This window comes from Ursus arctos, unplaced genomic scaffold (assembly GCF_023065955.2).
Source record: "Ursus arctos isolate Adak ecotype North America unplaced genomic scaffold, UrsArc2.0 scaffold_14, whole genome shotgun sequence".
Lineage (NCBI taxonomy): Eukaryota > Metazoa > Chordata > Mammalia > Carnivora > Ursidae > Ursus > Ursus arctos.
The window spans coordinates 4,596,922-4,617,479 of record NW_026622808.1 but is presented as its reverse complement, the minus strand read 5'-3'; the positions used below and the strand labels follow the sequence as shown (position 1 = coordinate 4,617,479).

Sequence of the window (20,558 nt, the reverse complement as noted above, 5' to 3'; positions counted from 1 at the left end):
GCACATGTATTTTTTTTTTAAGATTTTATTTATTTATTTGACAGAGAGACAGCCAGCGAGAGAGGGAACACAGCAGGGGGGAGTGGGAGAGGAAGAAGCAGGCTCCCAGCAGAGGAGCCTAATGTGGGGCTTGATCCCAGAACGCTGGGATCACGCCCTGAGCCGAAGGCAGACCCTTAACCGACTGCGCCACCCAGGCCCCCCTATATTTGCACACGTATTTACCTTTATCAGAGTCCTTTGTTTCTTTCTGCAGCTCCAAGTTGCCTCCAGCATTCTTCACTTCCATCTGAATGAGGCCCTTTGCATTTCTTACAGAGCACTTGTAGTGCTACTAAACTCAGCTTTAGTTTGTCTGAGAATGCTTTAATTGCCCCCTCATTTGTGAAGGTCAGTCTTGCCAGATACAGAATTCTTGTTTGACAATTGTTTTTGTATCAGCACTTTGTAAATATATGATCCCCTGGCCTTCTGGTTTCCCAAGTTTCTGTGGGGGAAATCAACAAGTGGTCTTATTGAAGATTGCTCAGATGTGTTGAGTCTCCTCTCTTGTTGTGGCTTTCAAGATTTTCTCTTTGTCTCTGGCTTTTGACAGTTTGATTATAATGTGTCTTGCTGTGAGTCTTTCTGAGTTTACTCGTAGTTCATAGGGCTTCTTGGCTTTGTATGCTCAGATCTTTCATCAAATTTGGCTGTTAATTTTTGAAATAATCTTCCTGCCCCTTCATCTCTCTCTCTCTCTCCTCGTTCTTGGGCTCCCCTAATGTGATGTTGGTTTATCCACTGGATGGTGTCCCACAGGTCCCTTAGGCTCTGTTAACTTTAACGGTAAGACCTCCAAGTGGAAATGTTGAGTAGGGAGTAGAACATGAAACTGTGGCTCAGAGATGAGAAGACTGAGCTGGAAGAGACACATAGATCAATGGAACAGAATAGAAAGCCCAGAAAAGAACCCACAATTATATGGTCAATTAATCTTTGATAAAGGAGACAAGACTATGCAATGGGAAAAAGACGGTCTCATCAACAAATGGTGTTGGGGAAACTGAACATCTACATGCAAAAGAATGAAACTGGACAACTTTCTTACACCACACACAAAAAGAAACTCCAAGTGGATTAAGGACCTAAATGTGAGACCTGAAGCCACAAAAATCCTGGAAGAGAACAAAGGCAGTAATTTCTCTGACACTGGCCACTAGCAACATCTTTTTAGATTTGTCTCCTGAGGCAAGGGAAGCAAGAAGCAAAACTAAACTATTGGGACTACAACAAAATAAAACCTTCTGCACAGTGAAGCTTTGAAAGAATTGACAACACTAAAAGACAACCTACTGAATGGGAGAAGATACTTGCAAATGACATATCTGATAAAGGGTTAGTATCCAAAATATATAAAGAACTTATACAACTCGACTGCAAAAAAATCAAATAATCCAGTTAAAAAATGGGCAGAAGACATGAACAGACACTTCTCCAAAGAAGTCATACACATGGACACATGAAAAGATGTTCAACATCCCTCATCATCAGGGAAATCCAGACCACAACAACAACGAGGCATCACCTCACACCTGTCAGGATGGGTAAAATTAAAAAAACCTCAAGAAACAAGTGTTGGCGAGGATGTGGAGAAAAAGGAACCCTCGTGCACTGTTGGTGGGAATGCAAACGGGTGCAGCCGCTGTGGAAAACAGTATGGAGGTTCCTCAGGAAATTAAAAATAGAGCTACCCTACAGTCCAGGAATCAAACTACTGGGTATTTATTCAAGGAATGTGAAAACACTAATTTGAAAGGATACGTGCCTCCCATGTTTATTGCAGCATTATTTACAATAGCCAAATATGGAATTAGCACAACTGTCCACTGATAGATGAATAGCTAAAGAAGAGGTGGTGTATATACAATGGAATATTATTTGGCCATAAGAAGAGTAAAATCTTGCCATTTACAACACCATGGATGGATCTAGAGAGTATAATGCTAACTGAAATAAGTCAGAAAAACGCAAATACCATATGATTTCACTCGTATATGAAATTTAAGAAACAAAGCAGTGAACAAGAGTCAAAAAAAGAGAGACAAACCAAAACACAGACTCTTAACTATAGAGAACACACTGATGGTCACCAGAGGGGAGGTGGGTGGGGGGACGAGAGAAATAGGTAAGGGGATTAAGAGCACACTTATCTCCGTGAGCACTCACTCATATATGGAGCTGCTGAATCACTCTATTGTACACCTGAAACGCATATAACACTGTATGTTAACTATACTGGAATTAAAATAAAATAAAATAAAATAAAATAAAATAAAATAAAATAAAGTAAAATAAAGACTGAGATAAAGATATAAACTTGGAAGTCATCAAAACATAGACCATATTCCAATCCATGGATTTTGATGAGGTCACCTAGGGAGACCATAGAGAGGGAAAAAAAAGAGGTGGGGACCCCAAACCCTCCAACCTAACATTTAAAGGCCAAGCAAATCAGGTGACCCAGCAAAAGAACCGCACAATGCCAGCTAGGCTCTGCAAGGTGTCCAGCTCAGACCCCCTGAGCCTGGATTCGCTAACACAAACATTCTCTGGAATTATGCCCTGAGATCTGTTTGCAAGTTATCCATGTGTATACTCTGTATCCATGTGTATACTCTGGAATCATTAATGCCAAAGGCAAATGGAAGAGCATAAAACGCTATTTTAAAAAGTCAGTGAATCCTTCCTGGTTGGGGCAGAGAGATCCTCAAGGCCTCTTCGACATCTCTGCTCCCATCATGCCATCTCGCCAAGCACAGGGATCACTCGGGCTTCCTCAGTTGCTTTAGGAAATAACGATTTGTCTCTGAGCCACCAGAGGGGATCAGAGGGCTGGGGGAGAGGGAGAGAAAGTCCTTGTATACAGCGGTCTCGATTTCCGTCTGAATTCACTTTTCAAATTCACATTTACATTAGTATGTTTTTGGGGCGCCTGGGTGGCTCCGTTGGTTAAGTGTCTGCCTTCTGCTCAGGTCATGATCCCAGGGTGCTGGGATCGAGTCCAGCATCGGGCTCCCTGCTCAGCTGGGAGCCTGCTTCTCCCTCTGCCTGCCGCCCCCCCTGCTTGTGCTCTCTCTGTCTCTCTCTCTGTGTCAAATAAATAAATAAAACATTAAAAAAATAAATTAGTATGTTTTTTCTCTTTTACAATGAATATATACCTTTATAGTACGTACGCTTAACGCTTTCAGGATTCTTCTATAGACCGCAAGCTATATGAAGCGGTGGACTGTTTCTGCTGTGAACACAGTGCCTAGCCCGAGGGGTGGCTGAGAGAGGCCAAAGGAATGACGGAAGGAACGAGGGTGTGTGGAGCTACTGAAGGAGCCAGAAACGCATTTGCTTTAGAATCCGGGGGATCTAAAGCAGACCACAAACTGACATCATCCGCGCATAAGTTGTTAGTTTAATGCAATAACCCCACGTGCTTAATTACTTCAATTACTTTCAGCAACACCAATTTGTTGGCCACTTACTCTCAGTCTAGGATCGTGGCAGGCACCAGGTCAGGGGTAGGGAGCATTTACAAAGAAGTGGGAGAGCCGGTCCCTGGGTGGTGTGCTAAGATATGTACAAATAGAAGAAAACCAACAACACAGGAGTGCTCTATGCACCCCCCCACCCAAGGGCAGACCTAGATCGGGAGGCACTTGGGTGGTGGAAGGAGACAGTCAGGGTCATGTCTGTTTGGCCTCTTTGTTGAAGTCTAGATGACCTTGGGCAAGTCAGTTCACATTGTTGGAAAGCAGCATTCTGTTCCCTCCATAAAAGGGAATACTTTGACTCAGTGCACACAGAAGTCCCTTTGACTCCAACATTGTCATTTTGTCTTTGTCTTCAGGAACTATCTGGAAGGAACAGGGGGGTGTAAAGGCAGAGGTTAGAAGCTGGAGTTACAGAGGCCCTAATATACTTGTTTTTGGCTCAACAGTTAATGGCCCTCAGGGCTCTTTCCAAATTCGATTTCAAAAATGTAACATTTAAAATCACAGCACTTTAAAAGTGCAAGCAATTTCACATAACGACCCAATTTTCCAGTTTTTGCTGGAAAAATGGGAAGATCTGACAATACCAGGACATGCTAGCCCAGAGGTGGTGGGTGCTGCCTTCCCATTTCCTTTGGACCCTCTCAGTTATTTCTTACCTGTCCTGGTGGTCTAAGTGTTGCCCGAATTTCAGAGCCGGTATCTGGAACAGGAATTCAAGTTTATCCTGCAGGCAAGTGATTTTCATGGACATATGTCCATGGACAGTGGGCGGGAGCTTCCTAGTGAGATAGATCAGAATGTCTGAGTGCGTTTGCAATCCCAGAGATTCTGAGGAATCTCTTCCCGCTTCCTTACCTGAGAATCACCAGATGTCATGAGCCACGGTGGAGATGTGAGTATTGCGAGGGAAGCATGTACAGAGATCATTTACGTAATGGCGAGAAGAGCTAGCATCCATTGAGACATAGATCTGGCACTGCTCTAAACCGGCTGGCATTACTAGCCCATTTTACAGATGGAAACTGAGGCATAGAGAGATTAATGAATTGCTTTCTCTGAGCCCTGGGTTGGCAGGTGACTGAGCCAGATACTCTTATTGCCGATGAAATCAAGGCTGAGAGCTTGGTACCAGGTGTGTGCAACCAAAACCCACAGAGAGTCTCTGAGTGGGGAAGGAGCAGGCCGAAACTGGTGTCGGTGAGCACCGCCAACCCGGGCGGGCAGAGCCGAGCCTGGGGGCTGAATGTTACTTGACTTGACTGTAACGGCTAGAAAAGCAATCCCAGCAGAACATTTTTACTCCAATAGAGTGTGTTACTTTTAACACACTGTTAACCTCTTCCAGACAAATTCTTAAACCAACCAAGTAAGCGGGAGCTCCGGATTTTATAAACCAACCTCATTTTTTTGGTAGAATCACATTTGTGCTTTTGTGCCAAGCAGATGGAAATGGGGTCCAAAGTCTGCCCGTGGCCTGTGGAAGTTTAAAAGGCGGGCGGAACACTCTGGAGACAAAGCCCACCATTCAGCGCCCTAACTAATTTTCGTAGATGGCTTATGAAAGTCAGCATCACTACTTTGCACTCACAGCCTTCCCAAAAAGCACCAGGCGTCCCGATTTCAGGCGGGTTTCCCAAAAGCTCAAAGTTAAGAAATTCATGAAGTGCTAATAGAAGTCCAAAGGAAAAAAAAGTCATTCCCTGCATGGCCAATTTTTTCCCCTAATGCACTTAGCAAAGCAAGGGAGCCGGGTGTAACATGTGTGACGACAGGAAACTCTCCGGTCTATTTCTTCAGCCTGTTTGGTGCCTGCCGGGAATTGAAAGTGATTGAAAATGAAGAACAGGTTACAAAGGTGATTTCCAGAGGGAGAAAGAGCGGAAGAAGGAAAAGAACGGTCAGAAATGGAAGAGGGGGGACGCATCAATAGCGAAGTGAATGCCGTGTGACATTACTAGGGAGAAGCGAGGGGCAGAGAGGCATAGTATGGAAACCTCTGGAATCGGCAGCCTTCTGGATGAGAAACAGAGCAAGGGAGAGTGTGAGTTTGCATTTTTTTTTTCAAGCAGGTTGGAGAACCTGGTGACCATTCACAAAAATGGTACCAAACCTCTGACTGCAGAGAACATTCCAAGTGAACGTATTTCAAGATTTCAAAGAGATCACTAGTTATTTTTCAATGGGTTTGGTTTGGAAGAAATCCCCATAGGACTCCAGAAAGCCAACCAAATACTGGGGCCAATAACTTCCTGCCACTTGAAGAGGAATCACTTTGAAATATCTGGTAAGTGTATGCAGACCTTCGGGGTGTGGGGTGTGAGAACCAAAGATGCCCCCAGACACTCCTGTACATTTTCTCTTTGATTAAAGCAACTAGACTCCTTTTTAGCCAATAAGCAAGTAAAGTCTGGTTCGAAGGCTCTCAAACTGCCACCTGCAACTTCAAAAGCTCTTTCAATTCCTCAAGCAATTTTCTATGGGGCACTTGCACTCCTGGGCGTGGTTTCCACGTTTCTAGCCACACTCTCTCTGTGTGAAGGAAGCATCAGTCTCCGATGGCGGATTTTCAGTATGGACCTATCCACGGAGGTATTTGTCTGCCCTTATGGCTATGATGGTGGAAACGGAGAAAGTTCCTATTTTATTCAGATAGGTGAGGGCATGGACAGGAAATCTAGATTTTGGTTCAATTTTTAAAATTAAATGTTGAGGTGGGGCGCCTGGGTGGCTCAGTCAGTTGAGCATCGACTCTTGGTTTCAGCTCGGGTCGTGATCTCGGGGTCGTGGGGTCAAGCCCCCGTGTTGGGCTCCACACTCGGTGTGGAGTCTGCTTGGGATTCTCTCTCCCTCTTCCTCTGCCCCTCCCACTCGTGCTGTCTCTCTCTTAAATAAATCAATCAGTCTTTAAAAAAGATTAAACGTGGAGGTGACGGGCAATTCCTCGTCTGTGTTCCTGTGGACGAGTCTGCTATCCTACAAACTGGGCTCACGTGTAAGTAAAAATACACTAAAGCACACTGATTACTAATGAGAGGCAAATAAAAAGAGGCGCACTGAGATACCAGTTCACATCTGTGAGGATGGCCACTGTGGAAAAAAAAACTGTTGGCAAGGATGTGGAGAGAGTGGAATCTTTGTGCGCGGTTGGTAGGAATGTGCGATGATGGAACTGCTGTGGGAAACAATATGGCGGTTCCTCAAATAATGAAACACAGAATTTCCATATGATCCAGCAATTCCATTGCTGGATATATTGCCAAAGGACCCGAAAGGAAGGTTTCTAAGAGATATTTCTGTGCCCCCGCTCATAACAGTGCTATTCATAATAGGCAGAAAGCAGAGGCAACTGACATGGGTGGATGGATAAAGAGAATGCGGTAAGTGCAACAGAACATTATTCACCCTTAAAAAAGAAGGAAATCTGGACACCTGCTGCAACAGGGATGACCTCTGAGGACATAATGCTGAATGGAATAAATCAGACACAAAAAGACAAATACTAAATGAGTCTACTTACATGAGGTGCCTAGAGTAGTCAAATTGATAGGGACAGAAAGTAGAAGGACAGTTGCCAATGGCCAGGGAGGGAGAAGGGGGGATTATTTTTCAATAAGTAAGTATAGAGTTTCGGTTTCGCAAGACAAGAGAAATTCTAGAGATTGGCTGAACAACAACATGAGAGATCGTGAAAGATACCAGGTGGCGTGTTTCCCTGAAGGCCATGAGTGTAACAATGCACCACAACCACCAAAAGAATGGTTTTATGGGGCACTTGGGTGGCGCAGTCGTTAGGCGTCTGCCTTCGGCTCAGGGCGTGATCCCGCGTTCCGGGATCGAGTTCCACATCGGGCTCCTCCGCTGGGAGCCTGCTTCTTCCTCTCCCACTCCCCCTGCTTGTGTTCCGTCTCTCGCTGGCTGTCTCTATCTCTGTCAAATAAAATAAATAAAATCTTTAAGAAAAAAAAAAGAATGGTTTTAGATAGATATAGATAGCTATATCTATAATTTACAAATCAATAAGAGAATGGGGAGCAAAGTAGAAAACACAATCCAACAGAGGATTAGAAACGAGAAAAAAAAAGAAAGAAAACAGAATCGAAAGTACAATGTAGCATAAGCCTCTGTCATTAATTAAAATAAAAAGAGGAAAACTCAACTGTCTCTGTAATATTTTATGAAAAAAGATAAATTATGCTTAAACATCTGGATAGTGGCGTTACCGATGTGTCTGATACGGTTTTCTTTGTCTTTCAATGTCTGAGTATTTCCTAATTTAAAAAAATACATATTTCAAAAGGAGTACAAGGAAAAAGAAAGCATACATCACAAGAGGAATTAGTTTAGAAATCTTATTAAGAAGTGAGGAGTGTCTGTATGGTGACTAACATAACATAATAAAAAATTTAAAAAAAAAAAAGAAGAAGAAGGGAGGAGTGTTTGTCACCAAAAGCTGGCAAGGATACGGAGTGACAGGAACTCTCATGCACTGTGGGTGGAAATCAAAAATGATGCAGCCCGTTCGGGAGACACAATGGTAGCTTCTTAGAAAAATAAACATATTCTCCCCACATGAGCCAGCAATTGCACTGCTTCGTATTTGCTCGAATGCGCTGGAAAATCATGCCCGCACAAAACACGCACATGAATATTTATAACAGCTGTATTTATAATTGCCAGAACTTGGAAGCAGCCGAGATGTCCAAGCAGGTGACTGGATGCACCAACGTGATATATCCGGACAAGAGAATAGTGTTCAGCAATGAAAAGAAGTGACCTATCAAGCCAGGAAAAGTCATGGAGACATCTTTTTTTTTTTAAGATTGTATTTATTTATTTGACAGAGAGAGAGACAGCCAGCGAGAGAGGGAACACAAGCAAGGGGAGTGGGAGAGGGAGAAGCAGGCTCATAGCAGAGGAGCCTGACGCAGGGCTCGATCCCATCACGCGGGGATCACGCCCTGAGCCGAAGGCAGACGCGTAACCGCTGTGCCACCCAGGCGCCCCTGAAGACATCTTAAATGCATCTTGCTAAGTGAAAGAATCCAATATAACACAGCAACACTGTGTGACTCCCACTGTGTGATATTCTAGAAAAAACAAAATTACGGAGAGAGAGAAAAAAATCGGTGGTTACCAGGGGCTTGAGAGGAGGGAGGGATGAGTAGATGGTTGTGTTTCAGGCCGTGAAATTTTCTGTATGGCAACATAACGGTGGGTACATGTCTCCCACAATGAGTTTGTCAAAACTCATTGAATGTGTAACACAAAGTGTGTTATACCCTAATGTAAACTGTGGACTTTATGTAATAATAATGTGTCACTCTTGGCTCATCAGAGGTAACCAGTGTACCAAACTAATGCAGGATACTGAGATTAGGGGAAAGTGTGGACGGGAGTGGCGCTGAGCAGATGAACAGGAGCTCTGTACCTTCCACGCAGTTCTTTGTCAACCCAGAACTGCTCTAAAAAGTAAAGCCTGTTGGGGCGCCTGGGTGGCACAGTGGTTAAGCATCTGCCTTTGGCGCAGGGCGTGATCCCGGCGTGATGGGATCGAGTCCCACATCAGGCTCCTCCGCTATGAGCCTGCTTCTTCCTCTCCCACTCCCCCTGCTTGTGTTCCCTCTCTCGCTGGCTGTCTCTATCTCTGTCGAATAAATAAATAAAATCTTACAAAAAAAAAAAAAAAGTAAAGCCTGTTAATTAAATAAATGTGAGGAGTAAGAATAATAATTCCGAAACTCTCAAAAAATTGCAATGACAAAAAATTACAAATGCAACGCTTCTGAAAAACCAACGAGGTCAAAGAATAGATTTGACCATTCAAATAAACCGGCTTTCCTTCCGAAGGGGTAGAAGCCGAGTCATCGCAGCCAACCCCAGACATCTCTGGAGGGCAATCTGAGCTCCAGAGCTTCCCTTGGGGTCAGCAAAGGACACCGCACCTCAGCACAGCTGGGCTTCTCCCTCTACCCAAGCCTGCCCCGCTCACCCCCTTCCTTCTACAGATGTTGGTCCCAAGGGCACTCCATCCTAAACATCCTGTACACTCGTCCTTCCCCAGCTACATATCATCAGCTGATATCCTCGAGGGGCATGAGCTCAGGGAGAAAAATTAGACAATGAAGCTATGCCAATAAGCGGTTAAAAAAAATTGGAGATGATGGGGCGCCTGGGTGGCACAGCGGTTAGGCGTCTGCCTTCGGCTCAGGGCGTGATCCTGGAGTTATGGGATCGAGCCCCACATCAGGCTCCTCTGCTATGAGCCTGCTTCTTCCTCTCCCGCTCCCCCTGCTTGTGTTCCCTCTCTCGCTGGCTGTCTCTATCTCTGTCAAATAAATAAATAAAATCTTTAAAAAAAAAAAAAAAATTGGAGATGGGGCGCCTGGGTGGCACAGCGATTGAGCGTCTGCCTTCGGCTCAGGGCGTGATCCCGGCGTTATGGGATCAAGCCCCACATCGGGCTCCTCCGCTGGGAGCTTGCTTCTTCCTTTCCCACTCCCCCTGCTTGTGTTCCCTCTCTCGCTGGCTGTCTCTATCTCTGTCGAATAAATAAATAAAATCTTAAAAAAAAAAAAAAAAGAAAAGAAATGCCCAAACTGGGTCAAATGGAAATTGTGATAAAAAAAAAAAATTGGAGATGCCAAATAAAGCATAGCAGTGATTGAGATAAAGTACTCGGGAGAGGTGTTGAACTGCAGGAAGGACACCATCAAAGAATGAACTAGCAAAATTCCATGCCAGGAGAGAGCAGAACAAGTATAACATTCTAAGCGGGAAAAAAACGTGTAACTCAAGATTTTTATACCCAGACAAATTTCATCTTCAAGTCTAAAAAGGCAGTGGATAGACATTCTCAAGGTGTCAAAAGGTACATCCCCCACGAACACTTTCAAAACAACATCAACAATAGCCATTTATTCCATGAATTCCGATCAGCTGTGCTATGTGTCAAAAATGACACTCTTGCTGGGGTTGCCTGGGTGGCTCAGGTGGTTAAGCGTCCAACTGTTGGTTTCCGTTTGGGTCGTGATCTCCTGGGTTGTGGGATTGAGCCTCACATCACATCGGGTTCCACTCTCAGCGGGGAGTCGGCTTGAAGATTCTATCCCTTTGCCCCTCCCCCCACTTCCACTCTCCCTCTCTCAAATAAATAAATAAATCTTTAACAAAAATGAAGCTCTCAGATTTCTTGGTTCCACTGAGTCACATAAAAATAAAATGAAAAGCAGACAATTTATGGAATTGCAGTGAAGTGTCAAATTATCAACCTTGGCAAAGTAAAATGAAGTCTACATTAGTTAACTTTTTTTTAAGTTGCAGGGGTGAAAACAAGTATACGTGTGCTAACTCACTCATGTTTCAAAGTGAGGAATGAATAAATATATATCGTCTCTATAAATAAAATGCATAATTTAAAAAAATGACTCCAAATGCTTGCATTTTATTTTCTTAACTTTAGAGGTGCCTTTTAGGAAACCACAGTCCCAGGGATAAAGAAACATTTATTACTTCAATAATTCCTTACTTTTAAATTGAAGTTATCTGTAGTTAGCATTTTAAAAGACACACACACACAAACGGATATGGATTGATCCCCCATATTTTGGCAGAATATTACTATTGAATGCCCCCCTTAGACCAAAAAAAAAAAAAAAGGCAGAGTAATAGATGCTTAAATATATGCAAATATATGCAAAATATCTGCATAAAATATTTAGCAAGCGTGGTGGCCTCTGGAGAGCGTGACTTGGGGTTTGGGGTCAGAGAGTCATACCTTACAAATTAGATTTTTTTCAGGGTTCATATAAATGTTTCTATCATTAAAAAAAAGAAGAAACTAGCATAATAATGAAGACATAAGAGGTGAGAAAGTAGAAACTATACATGTGTTTGGCTTTGCAGAACAACAACCACCAAAAAAACCAGGAGTGTGTCTGGATGCTGATGTGAATCATAGCATAGAAAGGGAGGGACCCAGGTTGGGTTCCACGGGGTTGTGTATAGTACGTTTTTGAGCAAGTGCCCTTGGGACCAATACCTGTGGAAGGAAGGTGCTGTGTCCTTTGTCGACCCCACAGGAAGCTCTGGGGCTCTGATTGCCCTCCAGAGCTGTCTGGGTTGGCTGGGACGACCATGTCTCTACCCCTGCACCTGTCACTGGATGGGGGCCACCCTGGGAAGAGGTGGGACCGGACGTTCAGCTAGCTGCTCTCTACTGCAGTTGTCTGCAGTCTTAGAGGGGCCTGCAACAGACACACCGGCAGGTGGGGTGACAGGGCCTTCATTGACAGTGCCCGTGGGGTCCCATCGGTGTCCACCACAAGAGAGGCTGACACCTCGGGCAAGGGGACAGGGAAGAGACATCCCTGAAGCAGGAACGGCTGAGATCCAGAGCAACAGTGGGGTCACTCAGTGCTGGGTTGGCCTGCAGCTTCCTCCATTGTGACAAAAGGGAAGAAGGGGCTTGGGTGGGTGTTAGTGGGAAGGTTTGGTGGAAAGAAGGTGTAGACAATCCCCTATTAGCATTAATGTTCTCCAAAGAAGGTTGGAGAAATGCTGTCTCTTGGCAAAGTGGGCCTCCTGGAGACACTTAGGAGAGTTGCAGACGCCTTTAATGTGACCATAGTTAAGTTTGCAGAGAGAAAATTCCGCAGGTCCAGTCACCTCCGTGGCAAGATTTCCTCCAGCAACTCAGTGGCTCAGGCCGGAAAGGTTGAAAACAGGATTGGGCTTGGAGGATTTCCATGGCCAGGAGAGTAGGGTGGAGGAAGAGAGGGACCGAAGGCATTTGCAGGAGAAGAGCACAATGACAGACAGTGGAACTGGGGCTCAGAAGGGTTGTGTAACTTACTCAAAGTCGCACAGCCCGTAAATGGTTGGGAACCGGATTAGGGAAAGGGGTGCAGCTCTGGTGTATGGTACTGGGGAGCCTGGCAGGAAACATGACACACTCTGCGACTGGGTAAGTTGGGGGGAGTAATTTGGGTAATAAAAGGACTATAAACAAAGTTGCTGGAGGAGGGGAGAACACACAGGAACAGCACTGTGCCTGGGCCCCCTCGTAGGTGACCGGGACAGTCATGCCAGGACCTGGTGACAGCATGTCTGCGTGGAGAGGATTTCACCGTGACGTCCAGGCAGAGAAGCAGCAGGCTCTGATGGCCCAGCCAGGAGGGAGCCCGGGCATGAGTACCTGTCCCTCAGTCTCCCCACCATTCCCTGCCCCATTTGCCAGAGGACAAGGAAACCTCCAGGCTCAGAGCAAGGTGCATTGCGGAATGAGCGCACAACCACGACTCCTCAGAGGACACAAGTCACCGAACCAGTCTGGGCATTCAACTTCTTTCAGCCCTAAGATCGGAGCCATCACTCGCCTTCTGTGGTTTGCAGAGGGCTCCTCGGGCACGCCGGCGCTTTACTGCGATGGCCCGCCGCAGGTCAATCACCCCAGCGTTGCCCGGTGGGTCCCACCGAGGCTGGACCAGTACGCGCTCCCCTAAGCGCAGGGGGAGCGCGGCGCTGGGAAGTGCTTCCTCCTCTGGCGAAGCCCTCCAGCTACTCTTACCGGAATTTCGAACGCCGCCTCCGCCTGGCCAGCGGCTGCCCCGGGGCTGGGCAGGTGCCCGCAGCTGGCAGGTAGCTCCTCGCGCGCAGAGCGGCGCCCTCCACCCCCGGAGGAGATGGGGTGCCGCGGCCACCTAGACACCCGGTGACTTGGGAGGCCACGGAAGCTCCGGGGCGCGCGAGGAGGCTCCGCAGAAGCCCAAGGGGACGGGGAAGTCTCCTTCCCCGACGGCAGGGGTGACCCGCGGGCCGCGGCAGCCGGCGATCTCCGCCTCTCGCCACTCGGCGGCTGTCAGAGCGCCCCCTGGCCGGCGGGCATTGGAGGCGCGGCCGCGACCCGGGCCCGCACCTCCCGCCTCCGGGAGGAGGAGGAAGGGAGCTTGCAGCTGCGAACCGGCGGGAGGCCGCCTCGCTGCGGTGCGGGGGTGGGAGGGTCCGGGTTCCGGTGCCGGCCCCGCAGGGAGCAGCGGTGGGGCACCGACCCGGGAGGCCGTGGGTCACGAGGCGGAGCTGGCAGGGGGGCTCGAGCAGCTGCGGGCGCCTCCCTTCCCGAGGCCAGAAGCGGAGAAACTTCAGGCGGAAAGTACCGCGGCGATCTGTTGGCTCAAGTCCCCTCTTCTACAGATGGGGAATTTTAGGGCCCGGGAATGACCCGCCTTGGTCACCTGGCGGGCCGTTGGCCAGGACCCGGGCAAAGAGGAAAAGGGGCGGACCCCCTGAGGCGGCCCTGCCCTTTTGGGGCCGGGTTCGAACCCTCCGAGGCCCTAGGTGAGCCCCCCATTAGGTAATCCCAAACCCACCAACCAAAATAAAACATGAACGTTACAAGGGTGCTCAAATTGAACTGGCTCCTTTCCAGGTTTTCCGAATGCAAATATTATGAATAATTTGACCAAAGGTAAACCTTTCTCCAGTTGTGGGTGCGGCGCTTTGCTGCTGGCCTGGCTTGGGGCGGGGGGGCGGCACTGCTTAGCAATGTTTAGGGACAGGAGCTCAAACTGGGTTCACGGTCAGCGTCACCACCAGCTCTGAGCAGGGATGAGACTCGGGCTCCACATCTGCGAAATGGGAGCATGGGAGAGCCGGCGTTGGCCCAGGGCAGAGCCGGCAGCGGCAGCCAGGCAGAGGAGTTTCGGGGCGCATTCCCAGCCCAGTGGACGAAAGGGCCAAAACGTCGGGTCACAGCCCAGGCGCTGCTCGGGCCGCAGATGACCCGCCAACCTCGGGCGGCTGGAAGCATGGAGAACTCCCCCATTGTTCTGGTGGGGATTGAACGCGCGCCGGGTGGACGCGGGCGGCCACTTGGCTCTGGGGTGCTCAGCTCTGCGGAACACTCCGAGCAATTTCCGATGCCCACGTTTTGCTTCTATTCCCTCCCCTCCCTTCACCGCCGGGAAAAGAGCCCTAAATATATCCGGCGGCTTGGAATAGTAATCCCCGACTTTTCTTTTACGCTGGGCTTCTCTAGCCCCCAGGACAGAGACCATTTTTATCAGGGGCATCAAAATCCTGAAAATAAATAAATTAAAACACACACACACACACACACACACACACACAACTCCCCCCCGCCCCAACTGTAAGATTCACACCCAACCAGGCCTGAAGTTTGCCACACCGGGAGCTACAACTCGCCCGAACACACAAATCATAAACCACTACCACCCTCTCCCCCAAATCTTCAAAAGTCAGCAAATCCACAGCCCCCTCAATAGTGAGAATTTATTAAACACACACCCTTTGGAGACACTATTGCCGTCTTCCATTTCCAAAATAAAGGGTCGGGCCAATGCTCAGAAACGCATTCGCTTGTTCGCGAAGTTTAAGTAAGTTCATAATTACCTAATGAAATTTAAAATTAAGGGCGAATAAGTCACTTCGGCAGAACAAATACATCCCAGCGCCAGGGGTAAAGAAAAACGGGAAAGAAATCCCTCTCCCCCACCCCCCTCGAACATAAAAGGGGCAGGAGAATCCTCTACCTAGATTATTTCCCCCTCAGCAGTTTTGTAGGAAAATGTGTTGGGCGCAAGGTAGTTGCAAAGGGGTGGCGCGGGGCACAGCCGGGGCGCGTCGGTCCCACGGTGGCCTCTTGGCTTATCAGAACCTTCTCGGGTCATTGCTGCCTCTCTCTTGCACATCTTCGAACCGGAGGCTGGCTTTTTCAGTGTGCTCCGGACAGAGGGGAACTCGCCCCGGGGTTGGGCTGCGGGGACTCGGGACACCTGGGGACATTTACTGAGGGCGCGAAGGCTAGTCTCGGGCAGCGGGCAGAGGGACGAGGGCTCAGGTAGGTTCCGCCGTGCAGGCTGGCGCAGGCAGCTAAGTGCCGCGTGGGCGGCGGCTCTCGGTGAGGCACCGCGGGGGGGCCCCGCTGGGGTTGGAATCCGAAGGAACGTTCTGTCCCGGAAAGGCGCGAAGCCGGGCGTTGGAGGCCCGCTGGCCCCGCCGGAGCGGGGTTGCAGGGGCTGGAAACTTTCTGAACACTACCGGGATGAATTTGAGCATCCCAAGCTTCCGAACAGCTAATGTGCAAACGCCGGGGCAAGAATGCGGCGGCGTGAGGCACCCCTAGCCCGCGCTTCCGCCGCGAGGCTTTACAGCTCCGCGGAAGCTTGGCTTCCCCGCCCCGAAGGTCCCTTTGCAGAAAACTGGGGAGAGCAACTAACACGGGATTTTGACCTAAGTAAGTGCAACTCAGTGATCGATTTGCTCCAAGTTAATTTTGACTTAAAAAGAAAAAAATCGGTGGGAAAGAAACACCTGATCATTCGTGTAACAGGTCAGCAAACCGAACTGTCTCCCAAATGAAGGCGAATGGAATGTTGGCTTTAATACGTATTCAGGGAAAGGGGAAGAGAGAACATTGTCTTAAACCTGACGTCCCCAACACACTCCTATCCGGACGGAACTTTCTACACGTGACTTTCACACTCCCTTTTCGACCACGAAACTTCCTACCAGACTATCTCTCACGGTTAATTTCTTCCTTCGCTCCCCCGACCTTTCCGGGCGGATTGGGGAGGTAGGGAAGATTTTTTTTTCCCGAGGGCAGTTTACACCAATCTCAGTTAACCCGCAGCCCGAAAGAGATCAATTTCTGGCAAAGAATAAGAAGGAAAAAACTTTTTAAAAAGTTGACAGCCGTTTACAAATTTTCCACTTAAACTTCCTACACTGGTGCCTGTCCCGGAAGGCCCCCCTTTCCGAGTCCCCGGCGTGGGATGGTCGGGTCTGGGGGCTGCAGGTATTTCCGGCCTGACTCTCGCACATCCAACCCCCTTCCTACTGCACATCACAGGCGCGCGCGCGCGCACACACACACACACACACACACACACACACACACACACCACGAGCCCGCCAGCGAAACATCTGGATCTGGACTCGAGTGCCGACACTAGGGCAACTACACACCAAGGCTGGCTCCTGGGGAGCGAGTGCGGAAATGCGCGCGGGAGCGGGAGCGCACCATAGCACCACTTGGCGGGGTCGGACCTCTCCCAATGATCTGTCAATCCAGCATCCTTCCGACCATCTGCTCCTGTCACCAGCCCCTGGTTCCGCCCCCCTGAGTCGGCCCCGTGTCCCGCAGCCAATAGCAACCTCCGACCTCTCTCCACCGCCCCAAACCCTTTCCACACCCCCACGTTCCAGGAGCCGGTTGGCTGCCGAACGCTCTGCGAAGCGCCTGTAGCTGCAGGGCGCTCCGGGGTTCTGGTAGGTGGAGCGACCCGTCACTCCGGAAGGCTGGGCCCGCCCACCCCACCTCGGTCTCCGGCGCTCTTCCTGCGCAGTTCTTCGCAGCCTCCGCGGGGAAGTGCCGGGGCTGCTCCCCAGGCTCTGTTGGCAGGACTGCGGGAAGGCAGCCCCGGCGAGCGGCCGTGCGCACCGTCTGCAGCGATCAGGGAGCAGGAGTGCAGCGTCCTCTGGCCCAGGCAGCAGCAGCTCCTCGGCCAGCAGTTGCCGCCACCCCGAATTTCGTTCCAGTTGAGGCTCCTCCCGGGCAACATGTCAAAAGCCGCCACCGCTACAGCTGCCGCCGCCACCTGGGGAACAGCAGCAGCAGCAGCGGCGGCGGCGGCGGCAGCGGAGGCTGCGGGCGCGCGGGGGCAATAAACCGAACCACCCCGGCGTCCTGCGGGCCAGGGAACCGTCTCCGCGCTCACAGCTCCCGCGGGCCCCGCGCCATGTACTGAGCCATGTCCCTCGCCGCGCCCCCGGGCTGCGCATGGGGCAGCGCCTGAGCGGCGGCCGATCCTGCCTCGATGTCCCCGGCCGGCTCCTGCCGCAGCCGCCGCCGTCCCCGCCACCGGTGAGGAGGAAGCTCGCGCTGCTCTTCGCCATGCTCTGCATCTGGCTCTACATGTTCCTGTACTCGTGCGCCGGCTCGTGCGCCGCCGCGCCGGGGCTGCTGCTGCTCGGCTCGGGGTCCCGCGTCGCCCACGCTCCGCCGGCCCTGGCTCCGGGTCCCGATGGGACTGCCCCGCGGCTGCCGTTCCAGGCGGCGCCGGCCACCCCGCTGGCTGCGGGCAAGGAGCCGGCCGAGGGCGCCGCGAGCCAAGAGGAGCAGAGTCCCGAGACGCCGGACTCCCCCAGCTCCATCTCCAGCTTCTTTAGTGGGTCCGGGAGCAAGCAGCTGCCGCAAGCCATCATCATCGGCGTGAAGAAGGGCGGCACGCGGGCGCTGCTCGAGTTCCTGCGCGTGCACCCCGACGTGCGCGCCGTGGGCGCCGAGCCCCACTTCTTTGACCGCAGCTACGACAAGGGCCTCGCCTGGTACCGGTGAGTTCCCCTGCCAGGGCCAAGGGCCGGGCGGCAGCCGCGATCAAGACCGGCAGAAGAGGGAGACGTGGCATGTGCTGGGGAAGTGACAGGGGTACAGCCCCCCGACCACCGGGGGGGCGGGGAGAGGGGCAGACAGAGGAATAACCCGCGGCGCCCAGAATCCCGCGCCAGCGTGGTACAGGGTGTTCGGGGCTCCGCTCTCTCCACAACGCGTAGAAAGTTCTCGAGGACCTCTGGCTGCTCCGTGGCGCACGGTGCCCCTAGAATTAATCAAAGAAGGGGGACTGGCGACCGGGATGGCGCTCAGGGAAGCGCGCAGCCCTCTCAACTGCGGCCGTTTCGCAAACGAATCGATCCAGTGTTGCTCGTATTTTAATTTTTCCTCTCGGAGCCCGGGACGTTCTGCGCCCAGTCGGTCACGGTCTTCACCCTAGAGCAACTTCTGGAGCAGCTCTGCTCCCCAGATGGGGATGGGGGCGGGAGAGACGGCGTCTGTAAACTTTTTTCCTACAGCCCTACTCCTTGCTGGAACCCGAAGAGGGTCAGAGCCGCTTGGCTGGCGGGCGGCTTGGGCTCGGGAGGGTGAGCTGGGCGGGTGGCCCGGCGCCTCCGCCTGGCAGACGGGCCGATGCGCGGCGCGGAGCGTGGAGCGGTGCTGGTCCCTGTCGGGCAAAGGCGCGCACTGCAGCCGGCGGGAGCGGCGCGCAGCTTTGAAGGCTCCCGGGCGCCTCAGGCTCGGCTCGCTGGTTTCCGCCTCCTGGGCCTGGGTGCCGGGAGAATGCGGGCAGGGACGCCTGTCTGCGCTGGCCCTGGACACGTCGGGGCGCCGAGAATGTACGGGGTTCATTGGTTGAGAAATGTGCATTGCCCGGAGATCCAGGCTTCCGGAAACTCGGTTTTCTGGTTGGGTTGTGGGTCGGGTTCCAAAGGGGCAGCGGCCCTCGGGGTCATAATCACGACCTCTGCCCAACGCTTTCCAAAGCTGCCGGTCTTTGGAGCGAGCTTCTGGGTTGACCGAGCTTCCGGTGAGACGCGGGGGAGCAGGGGGTCCGGACTCCGGCCTTCGGAAACTTGGTCGCCACCCAGGGGTCCCGGCCAACGGCCCCCACCCGTTCTCTCTGGTCATCAATCCCCCAACCCTCACAAGTATGACTCCATCAGGTCCCCGGCAGGCACCTCCCAGGCCCGAGATGCTCGGGACCTCGCAAAACAAAACGGTAAAGTCGAACCGAACCCCATTCCCTGCTCCCATCCCCCCCCGCCCCCGGGAGAGCTAAAAGGGGGCTGACCCAGCGGATTAAAATCGCTCTCTTCCCAGCCTCGCCCTCCCCCTCCCTTTTGTCCCTGATGTTTTTATTATTGTCAGGAGTTGCCCAAGTCTCGAGGTTTAGCCAGCCGTGACAGTCACGCTTCCCACCGTTCCCGGGCCGTGGACACCGGCTGTTTAGAATGGGGGCTCCGGAGTCCCGACGTCTGGAGTCGCGTCCCGGCTCTGGCGGCTCGCTGGTGGCGCCGAGCCTCAGTGTTCCCGTCGGTGCAGTGGGGATCCTGTGGTTTCCACCGGGCGCGCCGGTGCGCTCGGGTGCCCGGCTGGCACGTGGGGGCTTCCCCGATTGTTAGGAGGGCCACCGGATGCATTGTCGTTACTACTTCTCCCACCGGTTCTTCTCCTCCTCCTCTTCCCGGGGTGGCAGGCTATAACGAGCACCTTTGCAGGGGGAACCCACCAGGGCCGGAGGCAGCCCGGCATTTACTTAGATCAGAAAACTCGGAGCTGGGTTGGGAGGGACTGGCAGGAAAAGCGCCGAATCCGTCAAGGCAGGCGGTTGTAGGAGCACCTGGGGCAGGCTGTGGAAATCCCCACAGGAAGATTCACGCAGGCTCTTAGGCGGCCGCGCTCCACCTGCTACGTTCCTTTTGATTGACTCAAAACTGCTGAATCAAGCACGAGGCCGCCCTGGAAACCGTCGCCGCGCGCCTGCGGCGGGGAGCGCAGCCGGGGAGCCTCGGGCGGGACCCGGGGGCCGCGTCGCGAGCGGCTGCGCTTCGGGGAGGCGGGGGGTTGGTCGTCTTCCTTAGCCATCCCCCAAAACGGAGGGGCCGTACCGACGGGGCCGGGAGGCCCAAGGCCGGCGGCGCTCACCCTGAGGACTGGATGACGGGAGGGGCAAACGAGAAGACCCCCGCAGCTCGCCCCACGCGCCGCGATCCGGGGCTGCTCCAGCGGCGCCCGGCGAGACCGCAGGCTTAGTGGATGTTTTTCGGGGAAAAAACCAAGTCTTCCAAAATGCCATCTGCTTGCTTAATTTTTTAATTGATTTAGAATATTCTGGATGTCTGGGCCGCCGTGTGGACTCAATTGAAGGCAGCCGTTTTAACTTTAAACAGACCCCACCGGGAGGAAACGCCTGTCCCAGAACGCTTTTCCTAAAATCCGGTGCCCGGGGAGCCCCGCTCTCCCCCCAGGCTGGAGCTCGCTGGGCTCAGCCCAAGCCTAGCTGCTCGCGGGGAGGTTGTGTGCTCCATTGTAGCTCCCGCTGCGTCCGCACGGTCAGGCCGCAGACTGCGGTAGAGTATAAATAATAATTAACCGGAGAGAGTTGCAGTTCGGGAACGTGGTGAAAACAAGTCCCCAGAACCAGAACAGAGGAGAGAGGGGAGACATTTTGGAGGCAT

At 51.7% G+C, this 20,558-nt stretch overlaps 1 protein-coding gene across 1 annotated transcript in view; it reads left to right on the top strand.

Annotated features, from left to right (window-relative positions):
* The first annotated feature begins 16,877 nt into the window (after positions 1-16,877).
* Positions 16,878-20,558, top strand: part of LOC113271232 (heparan sulfate glucosamine 3-O-sulfotransferase 3B1) — a 42,117-nt gene continuing 38,436 nt past the window's right edge. The window contains exon 1 of the mRNA XM_026521032.4: positions 16,878-17,879. Coding sequence (XP_026376817.1) covers positions 17,326-17,879 — 554 coding nt within the window. The 5' untranslated portion in view covers positions 16,878-17,325. The remainder of the gene's footprint in view (positions 17,880-20,558) is intronic.